Below are 25,474 nucleotides of genomic sequence, written 5' to 3'. Positions count from 1 at the left end.
ATGGGGAAGCAGAAGAAAAGTCAAGTGCGGAACTCTGGTATCTAGTATACTGTGACTCGTAACCAAAGAGAGATCATCTTCTATTTTTGTTCATCACCTCACTCGTGTACTACGCCAAGAACATCGAAACACCTCATATCTGATTCACGTAACATGCATGCTTGACTGATCGACTGCATGCGATGCTGGTCTCACACCTCACACCACTGACACTGGCATGCATGGACTACTCATGCTCATCGCACAGTCATCTGACGTTGAACGATATTCTACGTTTTCAGCTAACAATCAAGTCACCCCAGTACCAAACCACGCAAACGATCTTCTCTTTCTTTATTTCTGTTTGTGAAATACTTACTCTCAGCCTTTGAATAACTCCCTCTGCTCTCTCAACCTCATCATCATGGATGCAAAACGATCCAGACTACCTCGAGCAGCTTCCAACTCAGCTATTAGACCTGTCCCTGCTCCTTCAACTTCGACTTCTACATCATCAAGACTCCCCGGTCCAGCTCGTATAGTCAGACAATCGACAGTCGCTCGTAAACCATCTATACCACTACGTTCAAACAGAAAGATCACACCGACAGATATTCAAGATCAATCCAGTATCTCACCTGCCAAACGATTATTACCTAGTCGATCGACATTGGGTTTGACTAAACCCACGCTTTCAGCACCAGTACGAGCAAGTACGAGCCGACATCTTGGTCCTCCTAACCCTTTGGGACCTAAGAGGACCATCACAACTGCTACTACTACTACTTCCAGAACCTCCTCTATCGCTAGTTCCTCAGGCGTGGGCGTCAAACCTACCTCCACATCCTCGGTTTCTGTGAGGAATGGTAAAGATAACATCTTCAGGTCTCTTGATCCATTCACAGAGATCAAGAGCTCAGGATCAATCGGCTCTACATCCACAAACAATGTCTCAAAAGGTATTGGTTCAAAGAAAGGATTTCTAGGTAAGTTTGGTAGATCGCAGCCCAAATACTACAAGCGCACCCAAAAAAGTCGATTTTACTATCTGATCTGTACGTGGCTAATCTAGTTTGTGTGAACTTTGATTCAGGTCTCGGTAGTCCCTCTCGACCTACTCGAATACCTACCACACCATCTTCTCGTCCGCCATCTCAATCAGTCTTACAAACTCCAGCTCTTCCTCGAGTCAACACTATGCCATGGACATCCCATGATCCAGATGATCAGCTCAAAGATGTCGAATTGAGTTTTACCGCTGAAGACGATTCAAATGATACTTCTTTAATCGAACCGTTAGATTTTGGCTCTGCGACTAGTCGGTTCGCCCACAAAACTCCGCTTCCGCTGTACAAGAACGCTAGTGTGTCAGATTTGGAGAATATCCAATATGAGAGGGATGAGAAGGTCAGAGAGGTGAGAAAGTTGAAGAGTCAGGGGGTCAAAGAAGCTTGGAGTGAAGTTGTGAGAGCTAGTGAAGGGGATTTAGCCGAGATCAGGATAATGCAGGAATTGGTTGAAGCTTTGAAGTTGGATTTGATCATGCGAGAGAATAGAAATGTACTGTAGCTTGTCAGCCAATTCTGAGTACTTGTGTATCGATCGTTACCTGGTTGATAAAAGTACATCTTTTTGGGTTTATGTACTGTACGTAAATTATGACAACAATGCTTGTACGATATGATTCACTTTCAACTGTCTCAGATCTGTGTATGTTTGACCACATCCGACGAAAAGGATGGGTTGACCAGTGACATATGTCATTGACAGTGCCGCTCCGACTTTGTCATCCTGTGGTATTGACCATTAGCTCATGAAATTTGCTAAATATCCAAGGCTACTTACGATAGTATCAAATTTGGTCAGGATGATCCCATCAATTCCTCTTTTCTTCTGCACACCTCCAGCACTAGAGAAATCCTTTAATGAACGATCAAATTTGCTCAACTGATCAACAGCCTCGTTTCCAACTAATGCTTCTCCGACAAAGATGATTTTGTCAGGGTTATTCACCGCAACAAGCTTCGCAAGAGCTCTCATCAACGGCTCGTTATCCTGCATTCGACCGGCAGTGTCGATGAGAACGACGTCAAATCGGTTTTCTTTGGCTAATTGAGATAATCATAAACGATTGAAGTTGATCCTTGAAATGTGAAATGGAATTACCTACCATACGATATGGCATCCTTTGCGATACCAGCCGCATCTTTCCCATAACCTCGTTCGAACAGCTCAATCTTCTTCGACCCTCCTTCATCTATACCCATCTCCTGACCTAACGCACCCAGATTCCTAACATGAACACGTAGTTGTTCCACCGCTCCACTTCTGAATGTATCACACGCGGCGATCAAAACTCTGAGGCCGTTTTGCAGTAACCAGAAACAGACTTTGGAAAGATTGGTTGATTTGCCGACACCGTTCACACCGACGAATGTGAGAGCGTAAGGATCTGGAGGTGTGTCGGGAGAAGCGAGTGATGAAGCTTGACGCTTTCGCTGAATTTCCAAGAGAATATCGGTGGATGTTTTAGGTGTGAGCACTCGTGTTAATGATACTGAAAGAGCATTCTGGACTTCGGATTTGACACCTAGAGAAGGGTGAGCGGGATGCCGACCCATCGGACTACGTTCAATCACTTACTGTTCAGCCCCCCAAGCTTCTTTCCAACCAAGGCCGCACCAACACTCTCACACATCTTCTCGGATATATCCTTTGCTACATTCTTGCTCATCAAATGTCTTTCCATTTCAATTAAAACTGGTTTCAAATCCTCCTGAGTTAACGTCTTCTTTCCAGTCAATCTTGAGAACATATTACTCCATGTACTACTCTCTGCACTCTCCTCCTCGGTATTGGTCTTGGACGTAATAGCAAGTTGACCTGTCCGTCTGGCCAAAATATCCTCCTCACTTGGTAAATCACTTTGGTTGCCTCTCTTATAATCCCAATCGGCAACCTCATAAGCACCTGAAGAGTTCCTCGTTCCCAACGCATCACTAGATACGAGACCTTCAGTATCGACAGGAGCATTGGTATCGGCCGGAGCGGAGAAATCCAAAGCAGCCATATCATCTGCACTGACTTTTGAATCTCCCCATTTCCGCATCAATTTGGCGGTAGCGTTATTGTTATTAGGAGTTTTACGGGATGGTGATGGTGATGGCGAAGGGCTAAAAGTTTTTATCAGTATCTCTTGGAATGTCCCAAAGACAGATTACTCACCCCTCACCTCTACCGCCCCTACCTCCTTTAGCTCTACCACCCTTCATTTTGCTTTTCAAAGCTTGCACATTTTTGGCGATTTCTTCGGCGGTAACAGGGGTATTTTCGTTATCCGACAGAGCGGGAGCTATATGAAGACAATTAGCGGGATATCTCACTGTTTCGGCGGCTACTTGACCCACTTGACGCATCGGAAGCAGCATTCAGCTGAGCCTGTCTATGGAGGTTGACAGGAGTTCGAGTCGGTTTTCGGGACTGTTAATCTATGTGTCAGAAGGATGCCCATTTCTGCAAGTGTAAAGGACTCACACCTTCCAGACTCTTCAGGCATCTATCAAAGATAGCCCCCCATCGTTCCTCATCGATCTTCTCTTCCAGCACCCTCAGTGCAGTTGTAGACGCAGACGACAACGCAAGAGTTCCCGCTGTGAGCGAGTCGATAAGGGATTGAAGATAAGGTTGGAACAAGGCAATAAAGAGTTGCTTGGTTCGTTGAAGGAGTTCCGGTATATATGTTAGAGGTAGAAGAGCGGGGAAGACGACCTAAAATATCTCGTCAAATTAGCAATCAACATGCCTCCACTGATGATAGACATAGACATACCACAAAAACCAATCCCAAGCCATTTTCCATTGTCCACCTGACACTATATCCATCTTTCTCAAACGCTTCGTCCTCATTCCTAGCCTTCCCCTCGATGAATGCCTCCTTGATCAATGCATTGACTGGTGACGCCGCTGTCTTTGCCAGAGCTTCGAAGGTTGGAGTGAACGACCGAGACCAAAGGATGAGGCCGTCTGTAGGTGGAGTCAAGATTAGTATTGGATATCAAGCTGGAAGTGGTTGAAACGGGTAGACTGACTCTGATGGGAGATTGAGACGTGATCCAACATTGGGAGAATGATGTACGAGCGGGAAGGAATCTGTTGGTGTGATGAGAGTGACAAGATGTGTTATCACTACAAAAAAAGTCAAGATGGCATGTTCGAGATTCGATTTCGAAGGTGACATACTCTACATTACCGTGAATTACAGTCCACTACAAGTTCAGTTGTAATGATCAACGGGTTGATTAGGAATATTTCTAATCTAGGCGAACACGTGACTCGCTGTCAACATTAACTGTTTGTTGGTGGGTCTAGACGAAAACATCAACGAGCATAAGAGTCATTCACATTCTTCTCGTATGCATGTAAATCCATCTTCTATACACAAAACAACTAATATACCACCCCAGCCTCTACCATTCGCTCTCCCTGACCCATCACAGAGACGCCCACAATGCCTCCAAGGAAAGCAAGTGGGTCGCGTCAACGGGCGACAGCAAACGCGTTGCCCATCCCAGCTCAATATCCAGGATTGATAGATGGCAAGGGGATGAACGAGACACAATGGCAAGCGTGTAAGGAGATATTGGAGAACGTATACAAGGCCAAGGATGGAAGGTCAGTCGCGTGAATCAATGAGATGATGGAGAAATTGACTAAAAATGTACCTAGCCGGAGGATGAGTGATATCTTTCGCGACTTACCCGACAAAGAAGAATACGAGGATTACTATCAAGCTATCCCAGAACCAGAATGTTTAGATAACATATCAGTGAGTCTAACGACTCTATACCCTCTATGCCCTGTACTTACGACAATGGTAGACCCACCTTGGATCGCAAACCTACGCAAATCCAGAGGCTTTCTTCAAACAGCTACATTTGGTCTTCCTGAATGCCAAACATTGTCAGTCACTTTATCATCTATCTTAGCGTATGCTACCTGAGCTGACTTCATCATTCATTTCTAGATAACGAGGAGGAATCCTTGTTATACGCTGATGCTAAACAACTAGAGGTGAGTCACACTGTTGCAAAATCTCACTCAACCAGCTGACGTGATAACAATAACAGGACCAGATACATGACGAATGGAAGGCTCGAGCCGAAGCAGGAATATTCACCAATCCGGACCCATATCACAGTAGTCCGGTGAAACCAGGTCGAAAAAAAAGAGGAGGCTCTTCTATACCCTCTAAATCAGCTACACCATTACCTGAAACCAAGTCTACCCCAATGACCGAGCCTAAACCAGTCACCCCCGCTCCTGATCTCCCACCAATCCCAGAAGTCAAGACCGCTGCACCTTCACCCACTCCCGTTCCGGCTCCGGCTCAGGTACCACCCCCTACGAACCCAACGAACACACCAATTCGAACTCCCCTTCCCCGTAATCTCTCTCAGCCCCCACCCGCACCTGCATCACCTACACCTTCAGAAACCGGTCGTCAGTCTCAAGCTGAAAAAGATAGACATGTCGTAGCTGCTCTTGATGCTCGTCTACCAAGATGGCCAGGCCCTCAGGCTATCCTTCCTGGGGATCCCACCGTTGGAGGGATACAAGGTTATGGATGGTTTGGGGAAGGTGCTCCGGATTACGATAGAAGTACGGGTGGCCCGGCAATGTGGCCTCATCGTATACGTGCTGTCATAGAAGCGATCATCGGGTACAGGGATCAGAAGTGAGTTCACAAACAATGAGATGAGATCCTTAGCTGACGTCCTACACAGTGGTCAACGACTTGGCGAAGTGCTCGATTACCTTCCTGCTATCGCTGATATTCCTTATCTGTCATTTGACGTGAGCCATTCGCCCTTGTGCTCAACGCTTTTTGCCTAACCATTCCTATTCCTCAGACTCCGATATCGTTCGCTGCCATTCAAGGCATGGCAAAAGCCAACCGATATGATACCCTTAGATCGTTCGATATGGATATGACAAAACTATTCGAAAAGGCCAGACGGTACTATCATGATGGTTCGGTAGAATACGGCAAAGTCCTTGTTCTTCAGCGGTTATACAACGCCCTTACGGCTGTGTACCCTATGCCATTGCCCGGATCAGGTATACCGGCACCTTCAGCGACTCTTTTCGCATCTCTGCCTGCCGGACCTGGTAATGCACGATCGATGCATGAAACAGCTCAAGATTTGAAAGCTGGAGCTACGGAAGATCAAGTCGGTTATGGTATCACGACTTTCAGAGTCGGTACGAAAGATAGACACTTCACTCCTGAAGCCAGACATAAAGGACAGGCGTATCGCATGGGTGAGTCATCCTGTGACGTGACCGTGCTGACGTTCAGGTGATTATGTGCATTTGATCAATCCCGATGACGCGACGAGACCGATCATTGGACAAATCTTCAAGACATTTGTCCCTACGAAAGGATACAGAACCCATCATGTCACCGTTTGTTGGTACTTCCGACCTGAACAGGTGAGTAGCGGTTCTAACGCCTGTCACTCTTCGTGCTGACCTTTCTTGTAGACTGTCCATACACCCGACAAGATGTTCTTCGAACGGGAAGTTTTCAAGACGGGACATTTTTGTGATCATCCTGTGGAAGATATACTCGAGAAGATCTCGGTACAGTTTTACGTCAAGTACATCCGTGGTCGACCTCGAGCAGGAGAGTACTATCCGGGATGGCCAAGCTGTAAGTGGAAATATAAATTGCAGAGTTTTCCCTAATGCCCCTGTAGATGTCTGTCATTCCAGATTCAACGATAGGGAACATTACATTGTTAGGATCAAGAATTGGAACAGTTGTATACCTGATGTAAGTTAATCGCAAACAAATCGGCGTGCATGGCTAATTCGATTGTTTAGGAACTTCGTCAATCCGAATTCATGTCTGTGATCTCGTATGAGCGAAACATCGAAATACCAATGGTCAAATCACCCTTCCTACGGGGTGTACAAGGACCTGGATTCTTCGGCGAACCCAAAAAGATCTTAGCAGGTGACGATGATGGTGATGATGACGATGAGAAGGACAGGGAGAGGGAGAAGCCGCGAAGGAGAGAAAGGAATAAGAGGGAAGTTCAACCTCCTCCTGCTATCAACATACCGCCTCAACATTCCCCTGTCCCCACTTTCACGCCTACTCCAGCTCCTCTTCAAGCTCCAACACCCATACCTGGCCCATCCAGACCCCCAGCCGCCCCGACACCCACTCCTACGACTCATACCCAGCCTATACATCGACCATCCATGCCACCATCGCAATCCTCTACTGGTCCGCCATACCTCTACCCTAATCGAACAGTCGCAGCTGTAATGGGTGGATCACAAGCCATGGATCAGGCAGCCGTGAAAGAAATTCTTCCTCCTGACACTGGTAAGCTGACTGTTAGCATATATCAAAACCCCACTGACGTAACGCGTAGCTCGACTATTCGAGAGAGATGCTCGCGGGCATGTGCTCTGGTTCTCTGGCCCTCCTTTGGCACCTGGTACAATCCCGATTCCAACTCAGCAACCCCACTCGTTAGAGTATCTCGAGTACGTGACGAAACGGAAGAAAGGCGAGGATTTCATCCCGAAGAAACGAGCGAGGCAGATGAAAGAGATGGACGATGAGACTAGAGAGAGTGTCGAGGACAATAAGCTATGGTGGGCAGAGGGTCACACTCAGGAGGAAGTGGAGAATATACTCAGATCTGTCATAGAGTCAGCATAGTCCTATAGTAGATGCTCGCATGTATAAACTCTTGAAGCACAATGCCAAGGAAAGGGAGCAGAGACGAAAGCCCAAGATAGATCTAGGTGTGTGTTGTGTGCCACGTGGTTGACTGTTTCAGTGTCAGTTGCGATGTTCAGTACGTCATATGCTTTTTTTGTTTTGTTATTTGCCGCTGGGTTGTACAGTGAATTCGTCTATGATGATTTTGTTTTGATCTTCTGAATGCGTACAGAACAAGACAATAGAATAAGAGCTATCATTCATCCAACAAGAAAGCACTATAAGATATAAAAACACAGATCATCAACAAGCATATAGACTATTCGCCACCGCATCGCCTTCACATTGAATACAAGTGTCAAAGCTGTAATCACCAAGATGTCCGCTATCGCCTCCAAAGCTGTCACTGTGCGTTGACCTATACTCTCTTCCTAAAACCTGTCTTGACGTCGACTATGTCGAAGTGAGATTGCCTTATGGGCTACCATGTTTCTCTGGCTGATTGTTTATGTCTCTTCTTCTGCGCAGAAAATCCTCAAAAACAGGGTATCTCAACAAGCCCCACCTGATCCTCATATTGAGATTATCGTAGATGCCAAGGGTAAGACGAAAAAGGTCGTGGTAAGTATCCTGTTCCAAATCACTCACTGCTCGTGAAATCGATACCATCTGATACTTGCTTTTCTTCAGCGACCATTGCCTGAAGGTCTGTCCAAGCGAGATAAGAAAGCGTTAAAGAAGATTCGTAGAAGAGCTCATTATTTGGATAAGGGTATGAACGTATGCGGATTTAGAGTGGGATGGACATTCTTCATTGGTACGTCCACTCATCTCACCGCTACACGATAGATCTGCTGACAGAGGTGATTTCGTGTTTAGGTATCATCCCTGGTGCAGGTGATGTGGTGGATGCTGGACTCAACTACTTCCTCATCGTCAGACCATCTAAGAAACTTGATATTCCCCAAAGTCTCCTGAGTAAGATGTTGGTGAATAATGCGATTTCCGCTGGATTAGGGTGGGTCAACTCATCATAGATCTCTCAATGCTTGGTAGACTGACAGAAGATGTTCTTAGATTTATCCCAATCGCAGGTGATATCTTCCTAGCAGCTTGGAAGGCAAATTCTCGAAATGCTCATCTGTGAGTATCACTTCACAATTCACTCTCGCTCTAGAATCATGCTAATTTCGCGATGCCCCATTCACACAGTCTCGAGGAATTCCTCAAAATCCGAGGTCAGGAGCTTCTGGCAGCTCAAGGTCAAGGCCCAAGTGCCATCCAAGCTAGCGAAGCAGCCGCTCATGGTGTATCACCCGAAGCACTCAGACCATTGTTCTCACCTGGTGCAGGGATGAACGAGGATGTTGAAGCTGGACAAGCTCAGAAAGTCAAAGCGAAACCAGTCAGAGCGTAGCGACACCAATCATTGGGAATAGAACAGTGCGTAGAGAATTTACAAGGAATAGATATACCAGAGGGATAAATGGTATTTGACGGCGAAGGGTTCAAAGGTAATATTTCACTTCATGTTGTATATAGTCATTTCTGTAGGATTTATAAGTATCGTACACGTACGGATCCCATTCCCATGTAAGGACTTTTGGATACAACCACTGAGAGGTGCTCTGCTAGATCACTCGACTAGAACACACCCTCATTGAAATCCATCGCTACCACGTCAAGCGTCTCCCATTCACCTCCGGCTTTGTTCTATTGTGATTGCAAGAGATCAGTTGATATCGCATCATTCATAAAACAAGAACCCACCTTGAACTCTTCGTGAACCGGATCTTTGTCGAGATAATACGCTAGATCTTCTTCATTCTACCCAAATCCATATATCAATACTCTATCCTCGGCGCGTGATGTGCAAGCGATTTACAACTGACCTCGAATTCCATGACGAAGCAAACTTGCATACCCCTATCTTTACCCTCCGTGCTCATTTGTCTTCCACCTCGGGCGATCTGTATATATGGCTGACCGCTGACAGGGTGTAGACATGATTGTGGAAGAGCCAGGAAAGCTTCTCGGAGAGCTTGAAGGCCCGTGGCCGATCGGGTCTTGAAAGCGACTGAAAGAAGGTGAACGGTTAGCCCTCTCATATCACGGTCAAAACTAAATGCTCACCGATATGATAGACGACCATCTTGTTGTTTTGCTCTAAGTCAGATATATGATATATATCAGTAGTAGGAAGTCTACTTGTATGCCTACGGATCATATATACGGTGCGATCGGGGTAGACACGGGCATCGTCCTCGACGGGTGGAGGTGTTCAAGCCCTATGTCATTCTCAATATCTTTCTTTTGTCCTTTACTGATCTCTGCCTAGGGTACGATCATGAACAAGCTACTCAAGAGGGCGCACTATGCGCCTGCTGTGGTACTGCTAGCTTATACTGCTCTCTTAGCGTTGATGACTATCCCAGCGATACAACGAGAGTAAGTCTCTGCGTAATCTTCAGTCAACGCGCATGCTAAGGATCACTTCGAAGGTTCCTCTTCTTACACCATGTACCGATACCTTTGTTTCCTGATTTCGACAATCCAGAGAAGTATGGACTAGGGCGTGAGTGATCTATCACAACTGGGAAATGCGCCATTTATATGGGTTGATCGCAATGCAAATTGTGTTAGCATTCAAAACTAGGAATCTACGATTGAACACATCAGACGGAGTTGAGATAGGAGCATGGCACGTCTTGTGAGTTCCTTTCTTTAAAACATACGACCTAGCTGAGTACATTGGTCAGACCTCGAAGTGTATACCAATCCTTAAACCCATCTCCTCCGCATTCTCTACCCGAGGACGAGCTGTTCGAGCAGGCTTTAACCCAACGCCCAACGATACTATACTTTCATGGCAATGTGCGTTTATATCAACTCGCCTCCTCGTAACTTGCTTTTCATCTTCTGATCCATCTGAGTCTTAGGCAGGTACCAGAGCGATCTCTCATCGTGTCCGAAGTTATTCAGCTTTCTCAACTAATCTCGACTGGTAAGCAATGTCTTCTTCTACTTTGACCATCGCTCATATCACGATGACACAGTAACGTGCTGGTGATAGACTATAGAGGATTTGCCGATTCCACCGGAACACCCACAGAAGAAGGATTGATCATCGATGCGAGAACAGCTTATAATTACATTGCTACCTCACTGGAGAACAGTGGACTGGGATTGACAAAGGATGAAATTCAGGATAAGATCATACTCGCTGGACAGAGTTTGGGTACAGGAGTTGTATCGGATCTAGCGGGGCAATTAGCTTCGGAAGGTGAGTAGTATCGTGACGACTTTTCAGGCTATATTTAGAGCTGATTGCTTTGTGACTTCAAAGGTATAAAACCCAGAGCTCTGGTTCTCATAGCTCCTTTTTCTTCTATCACCGAACTCATTGTCAGGTAAGACATTCGTTCTTGTACAAACACAAATCATTGACTTGAGGTATTAGCTATCGCTTGTTAAAGGTTATACCTCTCCTTGGACCCCTTGCTGTCTTTCCTGCAGCTCAACGTGAGTTTGGTCCGCTCAGTTGTCTCAGCAGGCAGTCAAAGCCCGAATGACGAGACTGTTTTATAGGTTTCTTTCAAACATTCCTACTACATCCATTCAACTCCATCGAGGCCTTGGAGGTGAGTCCTATGACCATACTTCGGACCTACACAATATCACAAAGACTTTCACCGAGACTACTCCAGGCTCACTTGACTGTGTACCGCGTAGAAAACCTCCTCTCCCACCTTGATCCTTCATGCAATCAACGATAACACCATCCCATACTCCCATTCCGCCCGACTATTCTCATCTCTTCTTCGCTCTGCATCTCTGACCGAGGCATCTGTCAAAGAGACGAGCTATAAAGGATGGGGTACTGTACGATCGATAGATAGAGGTGAGAAGGGAGAAGTGATGTGGTGGGAAGGTCAAAATGGAGGTCATGATAATTTGGGTTGGGCGGAAGGTACTATAGATTTGATTGCTCGTGTAGCAAAATTATAGCTGCAGAGTACAGATCATTAGATACTAGATACATTCTTCCTCCATTTAATATATATTGTACATAATCTCAAATAGTCTTCGAAGCAAACAAGTGTAATGAGTGCTACGGATACTCTTCCTCCTGGCAAGCTACTCACATATCAGGGATATAATGTCGGATCGGATGCACCTGGCGAAAATCTGAGTTTCGCCAGAAGTACAGCGTCTCTGTGTTCATGATTCCTTCAGCTAAGACTTCAATGCAAGTTTGCAGATACTCACGCCGAAGTCGATGAACACCTAGACACCTTACAGCAATATTTCAACTTATTTTCATCCACTTGAGATCCTTTGCGTTCTTTTCTTTGGGACTGGGTCGATCCAGGGGTTTTTTGATTGACCGTCCAGGTGCCCCAGGGCTCACCATCAGTACGGTACGAGGAGGCATGAACGTTGAAAGTCAAAGTCGTACTTGGTGCGAAGTTGGATATAACCGCTGCATAATTTCGAGCAGTAAGCGTGCCGACGACCTGAAGTTATTGATCATTAGCAGTGATGACTCTCTGATGAGACATGTGACTTACTATGATGACATCTTCTTGGCTGATTTGATGTTGATCGCCAAATTCTTGTAAGATCCACTGTATGTTGGCGGTAAGGTACGATCTAGCTTCAGCTAGGGATTTGTATATCTCGAACGTGCCATCTTCGACTATTAGAGCTGCTTGTTTCATCCCAGGCTTGAGCGGAAATGGTATGCGTCGACTAACCGCTTTCCTGATACATCGTCAGTCGTACTCCACCTTCCAAAAATAGGCAACTCACTGTGAGCTTTCTCCTGTCGGCTTAATGAAATTTGTCAACGCAGCTACCATGTCCAAACCCTTTCCTGTAGTTCCTCGAGCATTCACTGCCACTCTAGTGGTATGAAGGGAGCTGAACTCATCTAGATACGGCATCGGCGGAAGACTTCCTATGCCTACAGGAGGAATGTGAGCATCCATCAGACGAACGAATTGGCCGCGGCGGGTATAACCTATACTGCCCAAAGGAACAGGTGAAGGGAACCATAAGGCGATAGACAGTCGATCATCAAACTCATGGGAGAGGTAGTGCCGGTAATGTTTTTCTGCTCGATCCGATTCAAACGATGGTTCTGTCTCCAGATGAGCGGGTATCGAGGCGACCGAGCCTGAGGAGCTGGACATGCTCTCGTTGTAATCGAGTAGAGGAAGGGTACTGGTAGCGGGCGAAATGGCTCTAACAGTATAGATTGGCCATCTTAACCATTATGTCAAACCTTTGTTCACTTACTGCTGCTCGTCCGGTGCTCCACCCTCGCTGGCGGTGACATAGGAGGTCTCGGTGGTCTCGGAGGATGACACTTCACACGAACATCAACTTTTCCTCATCGTCCTGGAAGCAGCGTTACTCACCATTCACATGTGTAGGCTGCCTCTCGGGCTCCTTGGCGGGTGTATAGATCGTCGATAGCTCTTCTACCACTATTTCGAATGTAGGTCTGTCTTTCGGATTCTGAGCCCAGCATTTGATCAGTAGACGCCACAGCCTATCTTCGACCCCGGATGGACGATCTGGACGAACGCCGTCTACGAATATATCAGCTTAGTCTTCGCGTATGAGAGGAGAGGAACTTACTTCTGATATTTGCCCTGACGATGCTATTATCCACATATCCAAAAGGCACCGATCCCGTCAGTACCTCGTGCACCGCCATACTCCAAGAATAAACATCATTCTCTCTCGTAAGCAGACCTCCAGCTAACCTCTCTGGGCTTTGCCATCTCATCGTTCCCGCTACTGAGCTTGGTTGATCCGCAGATGCATGAGACTTGGTTGTATAGTCCATCTTCAGTTGACTGAGACCAAAATCGCAAATGATGGCATGTCCATCGTCATTGACCAGCACGTTCGAGGCTTTGAAGTCACCGTGGATGATATCCCTAGAATGTAGATATTCCATTCCTTGAGCCATCTCACAAATCAGGGCCAACTTGTTGGCCTCTCGTCCCGCTGGTGATGAGAGGTAATTGAGTACATTACCATTTCTCACTAGAGTGATCCTGTCAGCTTATTGTCATTTTTAACTGCGATCAATGAACATGCTTAGCTCACTAAAAGGACTGACAAGGAACCAGGGTGGCGGTCCAGTAGTACTCGAAGCTCCATAAAATCGTAAGACTCGTTCACTTTTGAGTCTACGCCAAACATCTACTTCTTTGACAAAAAGCTATGAGGGTATCAACTGAAATATTCGCTACTAGTCTTTCTAGATTCACTCCTTACCTTTCGATCTGCCATTGGAGTAAGTTCCTTGATAGCCACAGGAAGACCTTGCCAATGACCACGCCAAATGATGGAAAAGTATCCCGAGCTATACAGACACACAATCAATTCCCTGATTCATTCAGTACTAGGAGCAATCCTACGTACTTGATCCTCTCGTCATGAGTGATCTTCTCGTCATGTGATATCTCTAAACTGGTGATAGTCCACTTGAGGAAAATCAGCTATACTCATGAATCCACCAATCTCACTCACATCCGGGACCTCCCCTGTATCACCATCGCTAGTTCGTCGCAGTACCTATTTGATGGTCATCAGCGATGACTGAATGATGTAACTGATCTTTTGCTCACATCAAGCGCTTTCTCGAAGAACTGCCTATGGGGACCCTTCTCCTCGGGAGATTGCGAACCTGACTCCCAGAGTGATCTAAGAGGCCGTGTACTTCCCTTCCATTGGCCAGACCTTCGACCCCTCGAACCCACATCTGTCATACCACTCGATGAAGAAGAGATAGAGGCGACACTACCTTTGCCTTTCAAGGCTCTCCAATGAGCGGGAGCCGAGGTATGGGGTAATGTGATGGGCGTTGGTGGAATAACGGGGCTTTCGATTGCCAAGTAAGATGACGCTTCAAATCCGCCTACAGGTGATGTAGGATGATGGCTGTTGTATTCGGCTTGCTGGAAAATGAGCACCTGATCGAGTGATCTTTGTAGAGTTTTGATAGCTTCTTGCTGCGCTTCACCTTGAAGAGAAATGGTTAGATCAGCTGGATGAAGTGCTGGATAGGTACGACACCTCACTCTTAAGCGCAAGTACCCCAAGCATCTTTTGATCACTGTCTCTAGCCTCATCCAGCTTCTGAAGAAGGATCTCCATATCTTTGTCATGATCCCTCATGGACTGTTCTTCCCAAGCTGCGGTAGATATTTGAGATTGTAGCTGCAATGTCGATCTCTTAGTAATTGTGTCATCGGTAAAGGAAACTCACCTGAAAGATCTTAACAAAATCTTCGAGATTCTCTGTAACAGTCCCAATTTTTCTCGTGGTTTCGTCCGAATGCAGATAGAGTTTCAAAAAGGATCGTTCGGAAAGCCTAACGAGGAATCGGTTGTTGTCATGTAAATGACTAAAATGAGGATGTCAGCTTCATTTGAGGCGTTGTAGTCGAATCAGCTTACGTCAAGAGCTGATTGATGTTATCGATCATGATGCGTGGTATAACACCTTTATGTTGGATGATAGCTTTCTCAACCGCATCTAAAACTGTAGCAGATCTTTCGACCTATAGACCTGTCAACTTCTATCCAATTTTCTGAGACAGACGGACAACTCACCAAACGAAGCGCAGCTACCCTTCCTACCGAGATGCGTTCCGCCGTCTCTACCATTCCCAATACGACTCCCACCGCTTCGCCCACCCCTGGCATCCATGCTGCTGTACCTGCAGCCAGTCCAGCGGCGATACCCTTGAGAACGATAGTGGTAGTGTTGAGAGTATCAACCCTTCTTTGAGCGTTGATAACAGCTTGATGGAAGGGGTTGGATGAGTCGACTAAACTTGATTTTGAGGGGGAAAGAGGTCTTCCCGCCTTACTAACTTGAATATCAGGTATGGCTGGTACACGCTTAGTTGAGAGGGTCTTAGGTTGAGTCGAAACTTTGATAATGCCTTTTTCTGCGACTGGCTGGACTGGAGAAGTAAGCCTAGCGGTAGTATCACTCTTCGCATCATCATTGCCAGTCGAAGTTGAACCGGTTGCTATATTTGATTTCTTCTTAGATCCTAAACCGGAAAGGAACTCTTTCATCTTGTTTGAACTCTTCTCATCCTTGCTCTTCTCCGAAGAAGTAGGTGATTTGGGTCGTTTGAGCATATCGAGGGAGATCTTCGATTTGGATTTGACAGTCATCGAAGGGGTGGATATATCCTTTGGAGGGACAGGAGGTGGTGAGGTCATTGTGGGATGGGCGATCCCCGATTACTGGGATGAAGAAGAAGGAACAGAAAGATGGATAAAAGATCAGACAAGCGAGAGGTGTGGCGAATGATGAAAAGCTATGGGAGGAAATCTAGTAAGATATGGTCAGGGTGGATAAGATTAAAGTGCTGGACTCCCCACATATCAGCTTACTCATACGGTGAGTACGAGTACTACTCGAGTATGATATGAGTCGCGTATAGTTGACAGTACCGGTACTGGAATTGCCGAGTTATCATATGGATTGATAGTGATCATCATCAGGTCAGCCAACATACTGACACGGTAGCAGTTAAGAGGAAGATGTTTGTTTCTGATTCCTATGTTACTTTGATATGATATCCTGATGGTTGCCGTACTTATCCCTTCCTTTGCTTACATCAGTGGTGTCTGTGTGTCTTTGTCAGTGTCACCGTGTGTCAATGTCAAAGCGCGTAGCTGTAGGCTTGTGAGTGGACCAGCATTCAGACCCAATCCAACACAGCTTCTCTCCATTGATGCTCACCGATCCTCTCTCTCCCTATCCCTACATTCCTTACTTGTACCCCTGCCACGGTGTTCTCTACATAAACTGTATAGTCTTCAACTTGGAGAGGCAGTGATCATCGCATAGATGATCACTTCGGATCAGATTGGACGGAATAACCGGAATCAGATTGAAGTGGCACAATGGCGAAGCACTACAGGCACAGACAGACTGGTACATTTCCCTATATATCTTGTGCAAGTGAGGATGCTGCAAAAGCAAGCAGTGTTATCAACGTGTCGGCATACCCCCTCCCACCCCGATTCCCCCTTCTCAACCGGAATCGAGGAGATGAGGTCATTCTCCTACTGTTCTTTTCACAATGGATGATCTGCTCTCCTCATCTCAACCACCTTTGAGTTGAGCTTCCCATTGATGTTGCCTTCCGTTCAAGCGCTAGGGGTAGCAGATACAGTGTACATGTCGCCTGCCTTCGCACCCCAGAACCTCGACATATATATACACATGTTTCTCTTCCTTAGCTATCTTCACATATCGTTATAAAGTTTCGATCAAGCGACAGCAGAATGCTCGATACCCTTCCGATCAAAGAAAAGGTGGGTAACACGTCACCTTCAAGCTTCACGAGTATTTCGACAGACCATCAACGGTCCCCATGGCAAACTGATTTGAGAGAATCAGCCGAAGGGATTCAACCCGAAATGTCCACTACAAGGCCTCCACCTTTGAGTAACAACGATCTGGCTGTTCGATTGCAGCAAGCTGCCGAAAGAAGCATCGGTGACCAGAGTGATAGATTCGCTCTCCCGCAATTTCGCCAATTGTCTATAGACTCCGAATGGGCTCAAGAACTCGCAAACACATTATCAGCTTCGCAACGGCGATTGACTGATGCAGAGACAATCGGAGATTCTGCCCGTGCTCTTCGGGATCGACTTACTCAAATTTTCGAATATCAAGCTAAGATAAAAGAGTCTATGCAGCTCGGGGGGTTCACCGAAAATCTACTTGAAGAGGCTCTGAATTTGGTTCGCAGTGGGGAAGAATGGGATTTCGAAAGGTTATATCGGTGTGCAGACAGGACTCTCAAGCTTGAGCAATCTTCTGATGTCGAAGATACCATCCGACTATTGAATATGGTTGAAGAGTGGAAGAGGGATGGCGGGGTTTCTAAGACGGTAAAAAGGAAAGCCAGCTTCAATTCATCAACGGAGATCCGCGAATGCCCAATTGCTGCTGATTCATCATCAGACACTATCCAAGCTGACACCGTCGCGATTTCCGACGATTCCAAGACCAAGGGTGGAACACTCACTGTGTCAGATATCCTTGATAGTACCAACTCTTCCTCGAGACACCCACTCGCTGTCGAGCTGATGAACTACGCATCGGCTGATGCTCACAAACATCAAAAGACTAGGGTTCGAGAGATTATCCAATCCCTGGCGAATGATCATGAATTGACTGATTTCCGAGCAGAATGTATCGATGCGATCGATTATAGCATGGATAAAAACATGGCTTCAGAGCTCGACAGTCTTGCAAAAAACATAAAGCCTACAACTGAGTATTTCTACAAGAAACCAGGGGAAAGCATTCGAACGGATGTGACAGAGAATCGAGCCAGTTCAGTAGCTAGTACCTTGAAGGATGTGTCGAGAAAAGTCAATTCATTACTACGCGTGGACCCTTCTGCTTTAGAGAGTGTTGGATCCGATTTGATCGAGTTGTCGAAACTTTTTCAAACGCTACAAGATCGAGCCGAGGAAATGGGTATCAAGGAGTAGTAACATGGATGGCTACCATGTTCATTCAAGCTAGGAGCAGTTGCATGATAGTTATGATTAGTACAATTCGGGTTCGGAAGGAGTGATAGGTGGTAGCGACATCATTCATCGATACCCATCATACAATTACATGCAGTTTAGTGATTGGTACTGTCTCAGCTATTCACCACAGTGTACTACTATTCACCTTAATCGATTACTTTTTCTTCCCTTTCCCTTTTCCAGCCTTTACTGGGTTTCTCTGCTTCTCACTGATCTTCTCTTCTACACCGCCTTCAGACATCCAATCCAAATCTCCCGCTCCGAACGCCTCATCCTTCTTAGCTTCTACACTCGCCTGTTCTTCTTCCATAACAATACCCTCGAACCTCTTCCTGAACCTTCCTACTCTACCTTCTTCACCTTCGCCTAATCCCTTTCTTTCACTTGCAGGTGACCACAAGGGATTGTTATTTACGTCTCGAGTAAGTTTTTTGGTCGATGGAGTAGGAGCTGTCGTGTATGCAGTGAAAGTTGATCCGTCCGAAAGGATGACTCGCATAGGATATGTGGGCACCATAGGTGGAGGAACGGATGGAGGAGGATTCAGATGCGTTCGTGATTGCCATAACGACTGGGGTGTGGAGTGCGTGTGCTTCGCTCGGGATTGTATTATAGGTCGTAAGGAGGTCAACTTGGACGAAGAGGGACGAAAGAGGGAGGATGACATTTTGCGTGAAGGATGGGACCAATAAGTGACAGTTTTGATAAGTATGAGGCTTATGCTTTGTATATTCTCGTCTGGTGGTTCGGTGGGATCGGTCGCTATCTCTTATCTTGGGTAATATTAATGTGTATGGGTCGTCAGATCTGCGGAAGATGAAGAATGAACGAAGTTGACAACTTGACCTCATGAACCAACTTTTTCCGAAACTGAGGGTTCGAGCCTAACTTGCGGTACCTTCCGATCATTATATACGTCGTTTGATAGGCGCGTCGCCAACTAACCTTCAAAAAGTTGAAGCTGAAGATGCAAGATGAACGTTTGGACCTCTCGCTGTTGAGGTTGAGAGCTTAAACTACATCAACGTCGATCAGTTGAGCCGACTTCCATTCACCGTGTCCGATCAAGCAACCAAGATGTCCGTGTCCAGAACGACTCTACGCTCGTTACCATCATCATCCTCTGTCCGACTGAGCCTGCGATCGCTCTCATCTTCCGCTTCATCCCTAGACGCTAAACCAGACTCTTCAGCACCCGACTCTTCGCCTCAGGCAGTCTTCCCGGATACCCCTGCAGCTCCTTCCAGTGCCCTTGCGAAGAAAGGGAGACCATGGTCTGTGATGAACACCCCCAAGTTCGAGTTTGACGATGCTACGTCGCTCGGGTGGATGAGGATGTTCAGGATACAGGAAGGAGAAGGTTTGGTACGAAAGATAGAGGAGGACAGAGAGGCTCTGAGGGGTAAGTAGATCCGTTAGCAGCTTGAGTCTTCGAACCGAATACGAAAATGACATTGTTGCAATTAAGCTGCCAACAAAACCACTTTCACCCCTCCCATCTCATCAATCCGATTAACCAGTACCATTGACTTATCATCACCATCATCCAAGTTCCATACCAAAGCCGTCTTGCTCGTTCCCGTCTCTTCACTCAAACTTTCCTCTACAGATGCTATGCAGCGTATCAAGCTCCTCGCTGGACCTAGATGGACTCCCGGTAGACCAGGGAAGGAAGAGTTCGTACCTAACGGTGGTGCCATAGCAGAGTCGGAGGAAGGCAAAGAAGGTTGGATCAAGATAGCGGAAGAGAGGTTCGGTAATACCCAACAGAATAGGATAGAGGTTTCGAATATACTTGATAGATTGGTTCAAGCGGCCAACGTAAGTTACATCGTGTTTTCCTTTTCCAGTCCGTTAGCTGACTTGTGTGATTTAGGACCCTAAATCCCCATTGGCCGCTGATATACCCATTGATACACGCCACCTGCTTGCCCGTCATCGAAAGAAACGAAGTAGACAGAACCCCTTCTCATGGTCTGCCGATCAGACATCTCTCAAAAAGCACGAGGTGGTAGGCGGTGTGAAGGGATTCCCGATAGAATGGATACCAGAGGATCTGCGAGAGAAGGCATTGAAGAAACAGTAGTGTCTCGAAATGCATTGCAATGATGTACCTGGGTCCTCTACCAGTACCTGGTGAGCTGATGATGATTCTATCAACGGTTGCATACCATCAATCTACGGAACAAGTATCGTGGTTGTTCGTATGTCATCGTCATCTCCTCTGTACTTTGCTCGCTGTCATCGTTGTCGACAGTTTTATGCCGCCGTGATGTCTGAGATCTCATGAGGATAGTGTATGCATCCCTCCACCCTGTGCCTCACCCTCTCATAGTTCAAACCTAGTATTCCCGCACTTCATGGTCTATGTCCTCTTTTGATCGTACAACTAGGAATATCCTTCTGTTTCCCTTTGAGATACTCTAGTGAGAACACACACACAGCCTCGGTGCAGAATCTCAGAATCTCAATCATAGCATCGTCCTCCTTTTTCCTCTCTCATCCCTCATACGATCGACTATCAACCTACATCGGATGTCATGTCGTCAGTCCTAGCCGAGTTGTAGTAGGATCAGTGTCGTGGAAAGTGAGAGACGTGAGTGTTTTCAACGAGACGTTCGTTATAGATCTATTACACCCAATTGTGATGCGTGCAAATCGACTGTCAGCCTGTTATGATGCTGAACCATCATGAAACTCAACGGCTATTAACTGACATTGTCTGTACCTAGCCTACCTTCTCAGACGAGCAATTCATTCACAATGTCCACTGGAGGCACCAAGTCTCCCTCTCTCAACTCCAAGAATGGATCCCTTCCTTCAACTCCGCAATCTTCCACGCCGACTAGAAATCGAGCATCGAATAGTACCTCTGTTACCCCCTCGCCTAGACCACAGCTACTGCTCGACGTGGTATCAACTCAGGATGTTATCGCAGAGAGTCCCGTCAGTGCGGACATTCCAGATGATCAAGCGCAGATGTTTCGCTCCAGTTCTAAATATAGTGTCAGCACGCTCACCAAATCGACACGAAGCTATTCTGATATCAGATCCATCATCGACCCTCTGGATGACCCTTTCGGCCATTCCATTCAGAGGTTAGAGAAGGCTGTGGTTAGACTTGAAATGGTGGGATCGGGAATGGAATTCGTCGGAAATGTATTGTCTGCCATACCTTTGCTACAGACAGGAGGAGCTATCATGATGTGTCTACGTCAGATGTTAGATGCTGCTAAGAAGGTCATGGAAAATAAATTGGATGCGTTGGGTCTGGTGAGTGAGAGATGCTTAGTGAAGAGCAGAGTGGCATACAGCTGAATCTTGGCCCTGAATTCGAAATCATTAGGTCAGTGATTCCATTACCATCGTCGAAGCTGTACAGGCAAGGATCAAATCGAGTACCACACCTCTATCAGAGGATATCCAGTACGGGGTAGAAGCTTTGTTTGTGTGAGTGAGGAGCCCTCGGTCAACGTCAACATGTGTTCATGGGCATGTCGACTGATCACCTGATTGCATCGTATAGAAAATTGACAAGTAATACTGAGCTCCTCCAAAACTTCGTTGGACGATCCAAATTCAAATTATTTTTATATGCGAGTAAGATGCAGCGGCAAATTGATGATGCGAGAAACGATACCTTGATGTATATCGCTCGATTTACGGTGAGTAAAACCTTTCGGTGTGTGTATTGCTCGGACCAGGTCTGACCCGAGCATGTACCTTACAGCTGGAATCTATTGTTTCATTCGATCAACTTCAACAAGAAGCTCAAGTTCAAAGACAACAAGATAGGCAAGACTTTGCGAAGAGATTGGAACAGTTTATCCGAAACCCTGAGTCTGCCCGTCATCTCATCGCGAGTGAGTGGAATATCTGCTGTTACGGCTCGACCTGGCTCTTGCTCACGAGATTTGTCTTGCAGATGAGGAAGTACCGGAGGTCCTTGTAACTCTCGAGCGGGAGGCTGAAAGACAATATCATAATCGATATCGCTCTCCGGAATCGTCTCAACCGTCTTCGGCAGCTGTACAATTCCCTACACCTCACCCTTACTACCCAGCACCTCCTCCTCTAACTACAGTGGCGCAATTCCGATATGCCGCACCTGACTTCCTACAGTCGTCTGAGGTTCAAACATTCTCAGTCGATAATGACGAGCTAGCACTGTCGAGACTAGCGACCTGGGAAGAAGCAGAGCCAGTCGCAGGTCGCCATGGCAGAAGGGCGTGGCAAGTGACAACTGATGAGACCGATATCGAAAACTCGAAGGGCATGTTCTGTCAAAGCTTCCTCAAGGTAAGTTCTCGCTCGTTGCAGATAAATAGCATTCCGTTTTTCACTTTCTGCCATAGTACCTCCGAAGTGAAAGTCAAAAAAGTGTAGAAGACCTACCAGTTGTGAGTACTATGAATTACCTATCATCTCCCTTTCCACATGCTAACTGGGTGCCAGTGGACAATTACTGAATATGAAGTATATCGAGAACAACGAGAGTGGTGAGTGCTCTATGATTTCGTCTTTCTGCAAAGGTAGTCCTGACCTCTTTACTTTTAGTACAAGCAACTTCGCCAAGGTTTGGAAGGGTAGATGGCACAATCAGGAAGTTGCGATCAAGGATCTTGATCCACTGACCGACAAACATGTATGTGAATCTGTTGCCACTATTTTGTGCTGAGTCTATCATGTCTAGCTCTTCCTCGCTGAGGTGAATATATGGTGTCGCCTCGATAGCAAATTTGTCCTGCCCTTCTTTGGCGCTTCAAGCTCAGTTGGTCCTCCACCTTGGTTCCTAGTCAGTCCATGGAGTGGGTCGTCTTTTAAATACTATATCACAGAAAGAGCGTACCGAAACTGACCAATTCTGCTTAGTGAAAAACGGTCGAATAACCGATTATATTCGTTCAGATGCAGGAAGCAGAGTCGATCGAATCGCTCTTATCCATGGAGTCGCCCAGGGAATGGAGTATCTACATTCTCGAGATGTGCTTCATGGCGATTTGAAAGGTCAAAATATCCTAATCGACGATGAAGGTAGACCTAGATTATGTGATTTCGGTCTATCACAGATCAAGATCGATATCACTAGCAAATCTGCTAATCCTACAGAAATGGAAAGTAATGCTGGGACGCTGAGATTTCTTCCGCCAGAGAGATTGAAATTATCACCTCTGACTAGGGAGTGCGATGTTTACTCGTTCGCTATGACTATCTATCAAGTGAGCTGAATTCTAGCTTTGAATGGTATGGGGTGACCAATGCAGTCTGTAGATCTATTCGGGTGAAATTCCGTTTGCTGCTTTGGATACCTATAATGCCAAAATGAGCATTTTGGGTAAGTTTCTGCTATCACATATTAAGCAGCATCCTGTTTTCTCTATCTCACTCTATTCCACTTGCAGAGGGTATACGACCCCCTCAAATTTCGGATATACCAGATCGACTATATGAACTTATGACCCGTTGCTGGGCGGCAGATCCCCGCGTCCGGCCCAGCTTTGCAGAAATAACTGTTGAGTTGAAGGCGATGTATGACCATGCAGACTCTCCACTTCGATCCAACCGGTCTGTTCAAACCTTGCTCGACTTGTCGGGGGACAGACCTAACCCACTCCAACCAACTTCCAGTCTCACAGTACCATTGGATAGACTGAGTGAGTCCTTCGTTAAATTTCAAATCAAATCTCTATGCTGATGTCCGCAAAATGTTGTTGTTAGATATGGGTGAGACCAGCACCAAGCGCGACGTCGAAGTCTCTTTGACGGCGCAATTCTCTGTACCTACTGGAAATGATGAAGACAAGTGGGTATCTTGTGTTCAAGTCAAAAGCTTTCAGCTGACGGAAGCCGTTGCATATCTTCCTCTACTGACAGCTCGAAAGATCCTGTCTTCTCGGGTGACGAATCGGACAGCATCTCGGTAGCTAGTGATGCAGCCAGTGCAATTTATCTGCCCGATCAGACGGATCGCGAGTCGCCCACGGAGCTAGAACTGGAGAGACGTTACCGAAAGTACTTCAACTTCCAAGACTACTCTGATCACTTCAATCTACCCCAATGGAATCCCACCATCGTCACTCTAGGCGATATCGGATTCATGAAAGACGGTCGGTTCGTCTATCTTGATAATGCGATAAAAAGCAAGATCACCCCAGGACAAGGTTTACTATTCTCAACTGCTGCCTCTCAGAACGTTATTGCAGTAAGCGAAACTGTCATCTATCCCAAGCTTGTGAGCGACATGGCGAAGGACTTTGGGGTGAGAATAGTCTCAGCATTCCGTACGAAAAAGACCAAGTTCACGTAAGTTCTGTATACTTCGGTATCCATCCCCCTGTCCACGTGCAGCATCTTGACCTTTCCTCACATCCATATAGTAAGGCTGTCAGACGACAAATATCAGTACCAATGTATCCAGGTAGAAAGGCTGTCAGATTGATCGTGGCCGACGGGAAGACGCAAATGATACGAGATTACTCCAAGCTCAAAGCATATCTAATGGAAAACATCGATGACATCCTCAAAACAGCGGAAGAACATGGATTCGGACGGATGCAGAGAACGGACATTGTTCTGGTAGGTTCTTATCAGTCATTTGCATCATCGTCATAAGGCTGATAATACCGCTTGAACGTAGGTAGTGGGAGTCTTGATTGCAAATAACTACGCAATGGCTGTATCGGATTTCGCACCAGGAGCCACCTTGAAATTCAACGTTTTATCACCCACTCGCAAGTCCGGTAAAGAACCTTGGGGGTTCTGGACGCTGGCTCGAGATCAAGGAAACGATGCATCTTCCTTTCGCCTGGGAATTAGCTCAGGCTCGAGCTCAAACCCAAGTCCGGCACCTTCACAATCACCCGTCCCGCCTTCTCCGCCAGGATTACCCATTATCAATAGACTGTTACCTGATGTTGACGATGGGCCACTCCAATACTCCGTCAAGACGAGTAAACCTAATGGTCCCAAGAAGTGAGTCTCTCCTGGATGTCTACTCAGTGAGAGCTGACTATCTCTACTATGGCAGTGCTGTACATCTATCAGTATTGAGATTCCCTCCTACTGGTGGCGATCCTACCTTCTTCCGTGATTTGGCTTAAAAATCATCCTCGTTGTTATGCTGCAAAGTCACGAGCAGATCGGAGTGGGGATAGAAGG

The 25,474-nt window shown here is 46.4% G+C and overlaps 11 protein-coding genes across 11 annotated transcripts; 7 read left to right on the top strand and 4 right to left on the bottom strand.

Moving 5' to 3' along the window:
* Positions 1-403: 403 nt before the first annotated feature.
* L199_001569 (uncharacterized protein) lies at positions 404-1,548 on the top strand (the record flags this gene model as incomplete). The annotated part of the gene is made up of 2 exons (XM_064887322.1): positions 404-965; positions 1,073-1,548. The coding sequence occupies 2 exons, from the start codon at positions 404-406 to the stop codon at positions 1,546-1,548; spliced, it is 1,038 nt and encodes a 345-aa protein (XP_064743394.1).
* An 87-nt stretch (positions 1,549-1,635) lies between these two features.
* On the bottom strand, positions 1,636-4,098 carry L199_001568 (uncharacterized protein; the record flags this gene model as incomplete). The annotated part of the gene is made up of 9 exons (XM_064887321.1): positions 1,636-1,770; positions 1,825-2,087; positions 2,150-2,569; positions 2,623-3,152; positions 3,205-3,331; positions 3,387-3,459; positions 3,514-3,747; positions 3,809-4,002; positions 4,068-4,098. The coding sequence occupies 9 exons, from the start codon at positions 4,096-4,098 to the stop codon at positions 1,636-1,638; spliced, it is 2,007 nt and encodes a 668-aa protein (XP_064743393.1).
* A 388-nt stretch (positions 4,099-4,486) lies between these two features.
* Positions 4,487-7,717, top strand: L199_001567 (uncharacterized protein; the record flags this gene model as incomplete). The annotated part of the gene is made up of 12 exons (XM_064887320.1): positions 4,487-4,650; positions 4,705-4,804; positions 4,857-4,938; positions 5,003-5,049; positions 5,106-5,713; positions 5,763-5,832; positions 5,889-6,300; positions 6,422-6,471; positions 6,523-6,691; positions 6,738-6,814; positions 6,865-7,375; positions 7,425-7,717. 12 exons carry the CDS (start codon positions 4,487-4,489, stop codon positions 7,715-7,717), a joined length of 2,583 nt encoding a protein of 860 aa, XP_064743392.1.
* Positions 7,718-8,098: 381 nt separating this feature from the next.
* On the top strand, positions 8,099-9,137 carry L199_001566 (uncharacterized protein; the record flags this gene model as incomplete). Its single annotated transcript, XM_064887319.1, has 6 exons — positions 8,099-8,128; positions 8,249-8,341; positions 8,411-8,537; positions 8,600-8,738; positions 8,798-8,863; positions 8,933-9,137. The coding sequence occupies 6 exons, from the start codon at positions 8,099-8,101 to the stop codon at positions 9,135-9,137; spliced, it is 660 nt and encodes a 219-aa protein (XP_064743391.1).
* A 227-nt stretch (positions 9,138-9,364) lies between these two features.
* On the bottom strand, positions 9,365-9,872 carry L199_001565 (uncharacterized protein; the record flags this gene model as incomplete). Its single annotated transcript, XM_064887318.1, has 4 exons — positions 9,365-9,433; positions 9,491-9,547; positions 9,613-9,797; positions 9,854-9,872. The coding sequence occupies 4 exons, from the start codon at positions 9,870-9,872 to the stop codon at positions 9,365-9,367; spliced, it is 330 nt and encodes a 109-aa protein (XP_064743390.1).
* A 195-nt stretch (positions 9,873-10,067) lies between these two features.
* L199_001564 (uncharacterized protein) lies at positions 10,068-11,728 on the top strand (the record flags this gene model as incomplete). The annotated part of the gene is made up of 10 exons (XM_064887317.1): positions 10,068-10,168; positions 10,222-10,295; positions 10,364-10,430; positions 10,480-10,594; positions 10,660-10,724; positions 10,777-11,003; positions 11,067-11,130; positions 11,181-11,242; positions 11,309-11,361; positions 11,453-11,728. 10 exons carry the CDS (start codon positions 10,068-10,070, stop codon positions 11,726-11,728), a joined length of 1,104 nt encoding a protein of 367 aa, XP_064743389.1.
* A 140-nt stretch (positions 11,729-11,868) lies between these two features.
* Positions 11,869-15,979, bottom strand: L199_001563 (uncharacterized protein; the record flags this gene model as incomplete). The annotated part of the gene is made up of 16 exons (XM_064887316.1): positions 11,869-11,935; positions 11,990-12,237; positions 12,292-12,484; positions 12,533-12,967; positions 13,022-13,091; positions 13,144-13,317; positions 13,367-13,780; positions 13,844-13,958; positions 14,015-14,102; positions 14,162-14,223; positions 14,270-14,314; positions 14,368-14,762; positions 14,821-14,959; positions 15,009-15,147; positions 15,200-15,303; positions 15,356-15,979. The coding sequence occupies 16 exons, from the start codon at positions 15,977-15,979 to the stop codon at positions 11,869-11,871; spliced, it is 3,312 nt and encodes a 1,103-aa protein (XP_064743388.1).
* Positions 15,980-17,053: 1,074 nt separating this feature from the next.
* L199_001562 (uncharacterized protein) lies at positions 17,054-18,274 on the top strand (the record flags this gene model as incomplete). The annotated part of the gene is made up of 1 exon (XM_064887315.1): positions 17,054-18,274. One exon carries the CDS (start codon positions 17,054-17,056, stop codon positions 18,272-18,274), a length of 1,221 nt encoding a protein of 406 aa, XP_064743387.1.
* A 196-nt stretch (positions 18,275-18,470) lies between these two features.
* On the bottom strand, positions 18,471-18,983 carry L199_001561 (uncharacterized protein; the record flags this gene model as incomplete). The annotated part of the gene is made up of 1 exon (XM_064887314.1): positions 18,471-18,983. The coding sequence occupies one exon, from the start codon at positions 18,981-18,983 to the stop codon at positions 18,471-18,473; it is 513 nt and encodes a 170-aa protein (XP_064743386.1).
* A 410-nt stretch (positions 18,984-19,393) lies between these two features.
* Positions 19,394-20,402, top strand: L199_001560 (uncharacterized protein; the record flags this gene model as incomplete). The annotated part of the gene is made up of 3 exons (XM_064887313.1): positions 19,394-19,718; positions 19,785-20,137; positions 20,193-20,402. The coding sequence occupies 3 exons, from the start codon at positions 19,394-19,396 to the stop codon at positions 20,400-20,402; spliced, it is 888 nt and encodes a 295-aa protein (XP_064743385.1).
* A 677-nt stretch (positions 20,403-21,079) lies between these two features.
* L199_001559 (uncharacterized protein) lies at positions 21,080-25,416 on the top strand (the record flags this gene model as incomplete). Its single annotated transcript, XM_064887312.1, has 17 exons — positions 21,080-21,589; positions 21,663-21,766; positions 21,843-21,981; positions 22,047-22,179; positions 22,242-22,615; positions 22,672-22,716; positions 22,772-22,815; positions 22,874-22,961; positions 23,010-23,124; positions 23,189-23,535; positions 23,588-23,651; positions 23,719-23,970; positions 24,035-24,119; positions 24,191-24,619; positions 24,694-24,892; positions 24,954-25,288; positions 25,344-25,416. The coding sequence occupies 17 exons, from the start codon at positions 21,080-21,082 to the stop codon at positions 25,414-25,416; spliced, it is 3,336 nt and encodes a 1,111-aa protein (XP_064743384.1).
* Between the last annotated feature and the right edge of the window lie 58 nt (positions 25,417-25,474).

The sequence above is a fragment of the Kwoniella botswanensis genome, chromosome 1, assembly GCF_036426115.1.
Source record: "Kwoniella botswanensis chromosome 1, complete sequence".
Classification (NCBI taxonomy): domain Eukaryota; kingdom Fungi; phylum Basidiomycota; class Tremellomycetes; order Tremellales; family Cryptococcaceae; genus Kwoniella; species Kwoniella botswanensis.
Note: the sequence above shows the minus strand (reverse complement) of the source record. Positions and strands in the feature narration are given on the sequence as shown.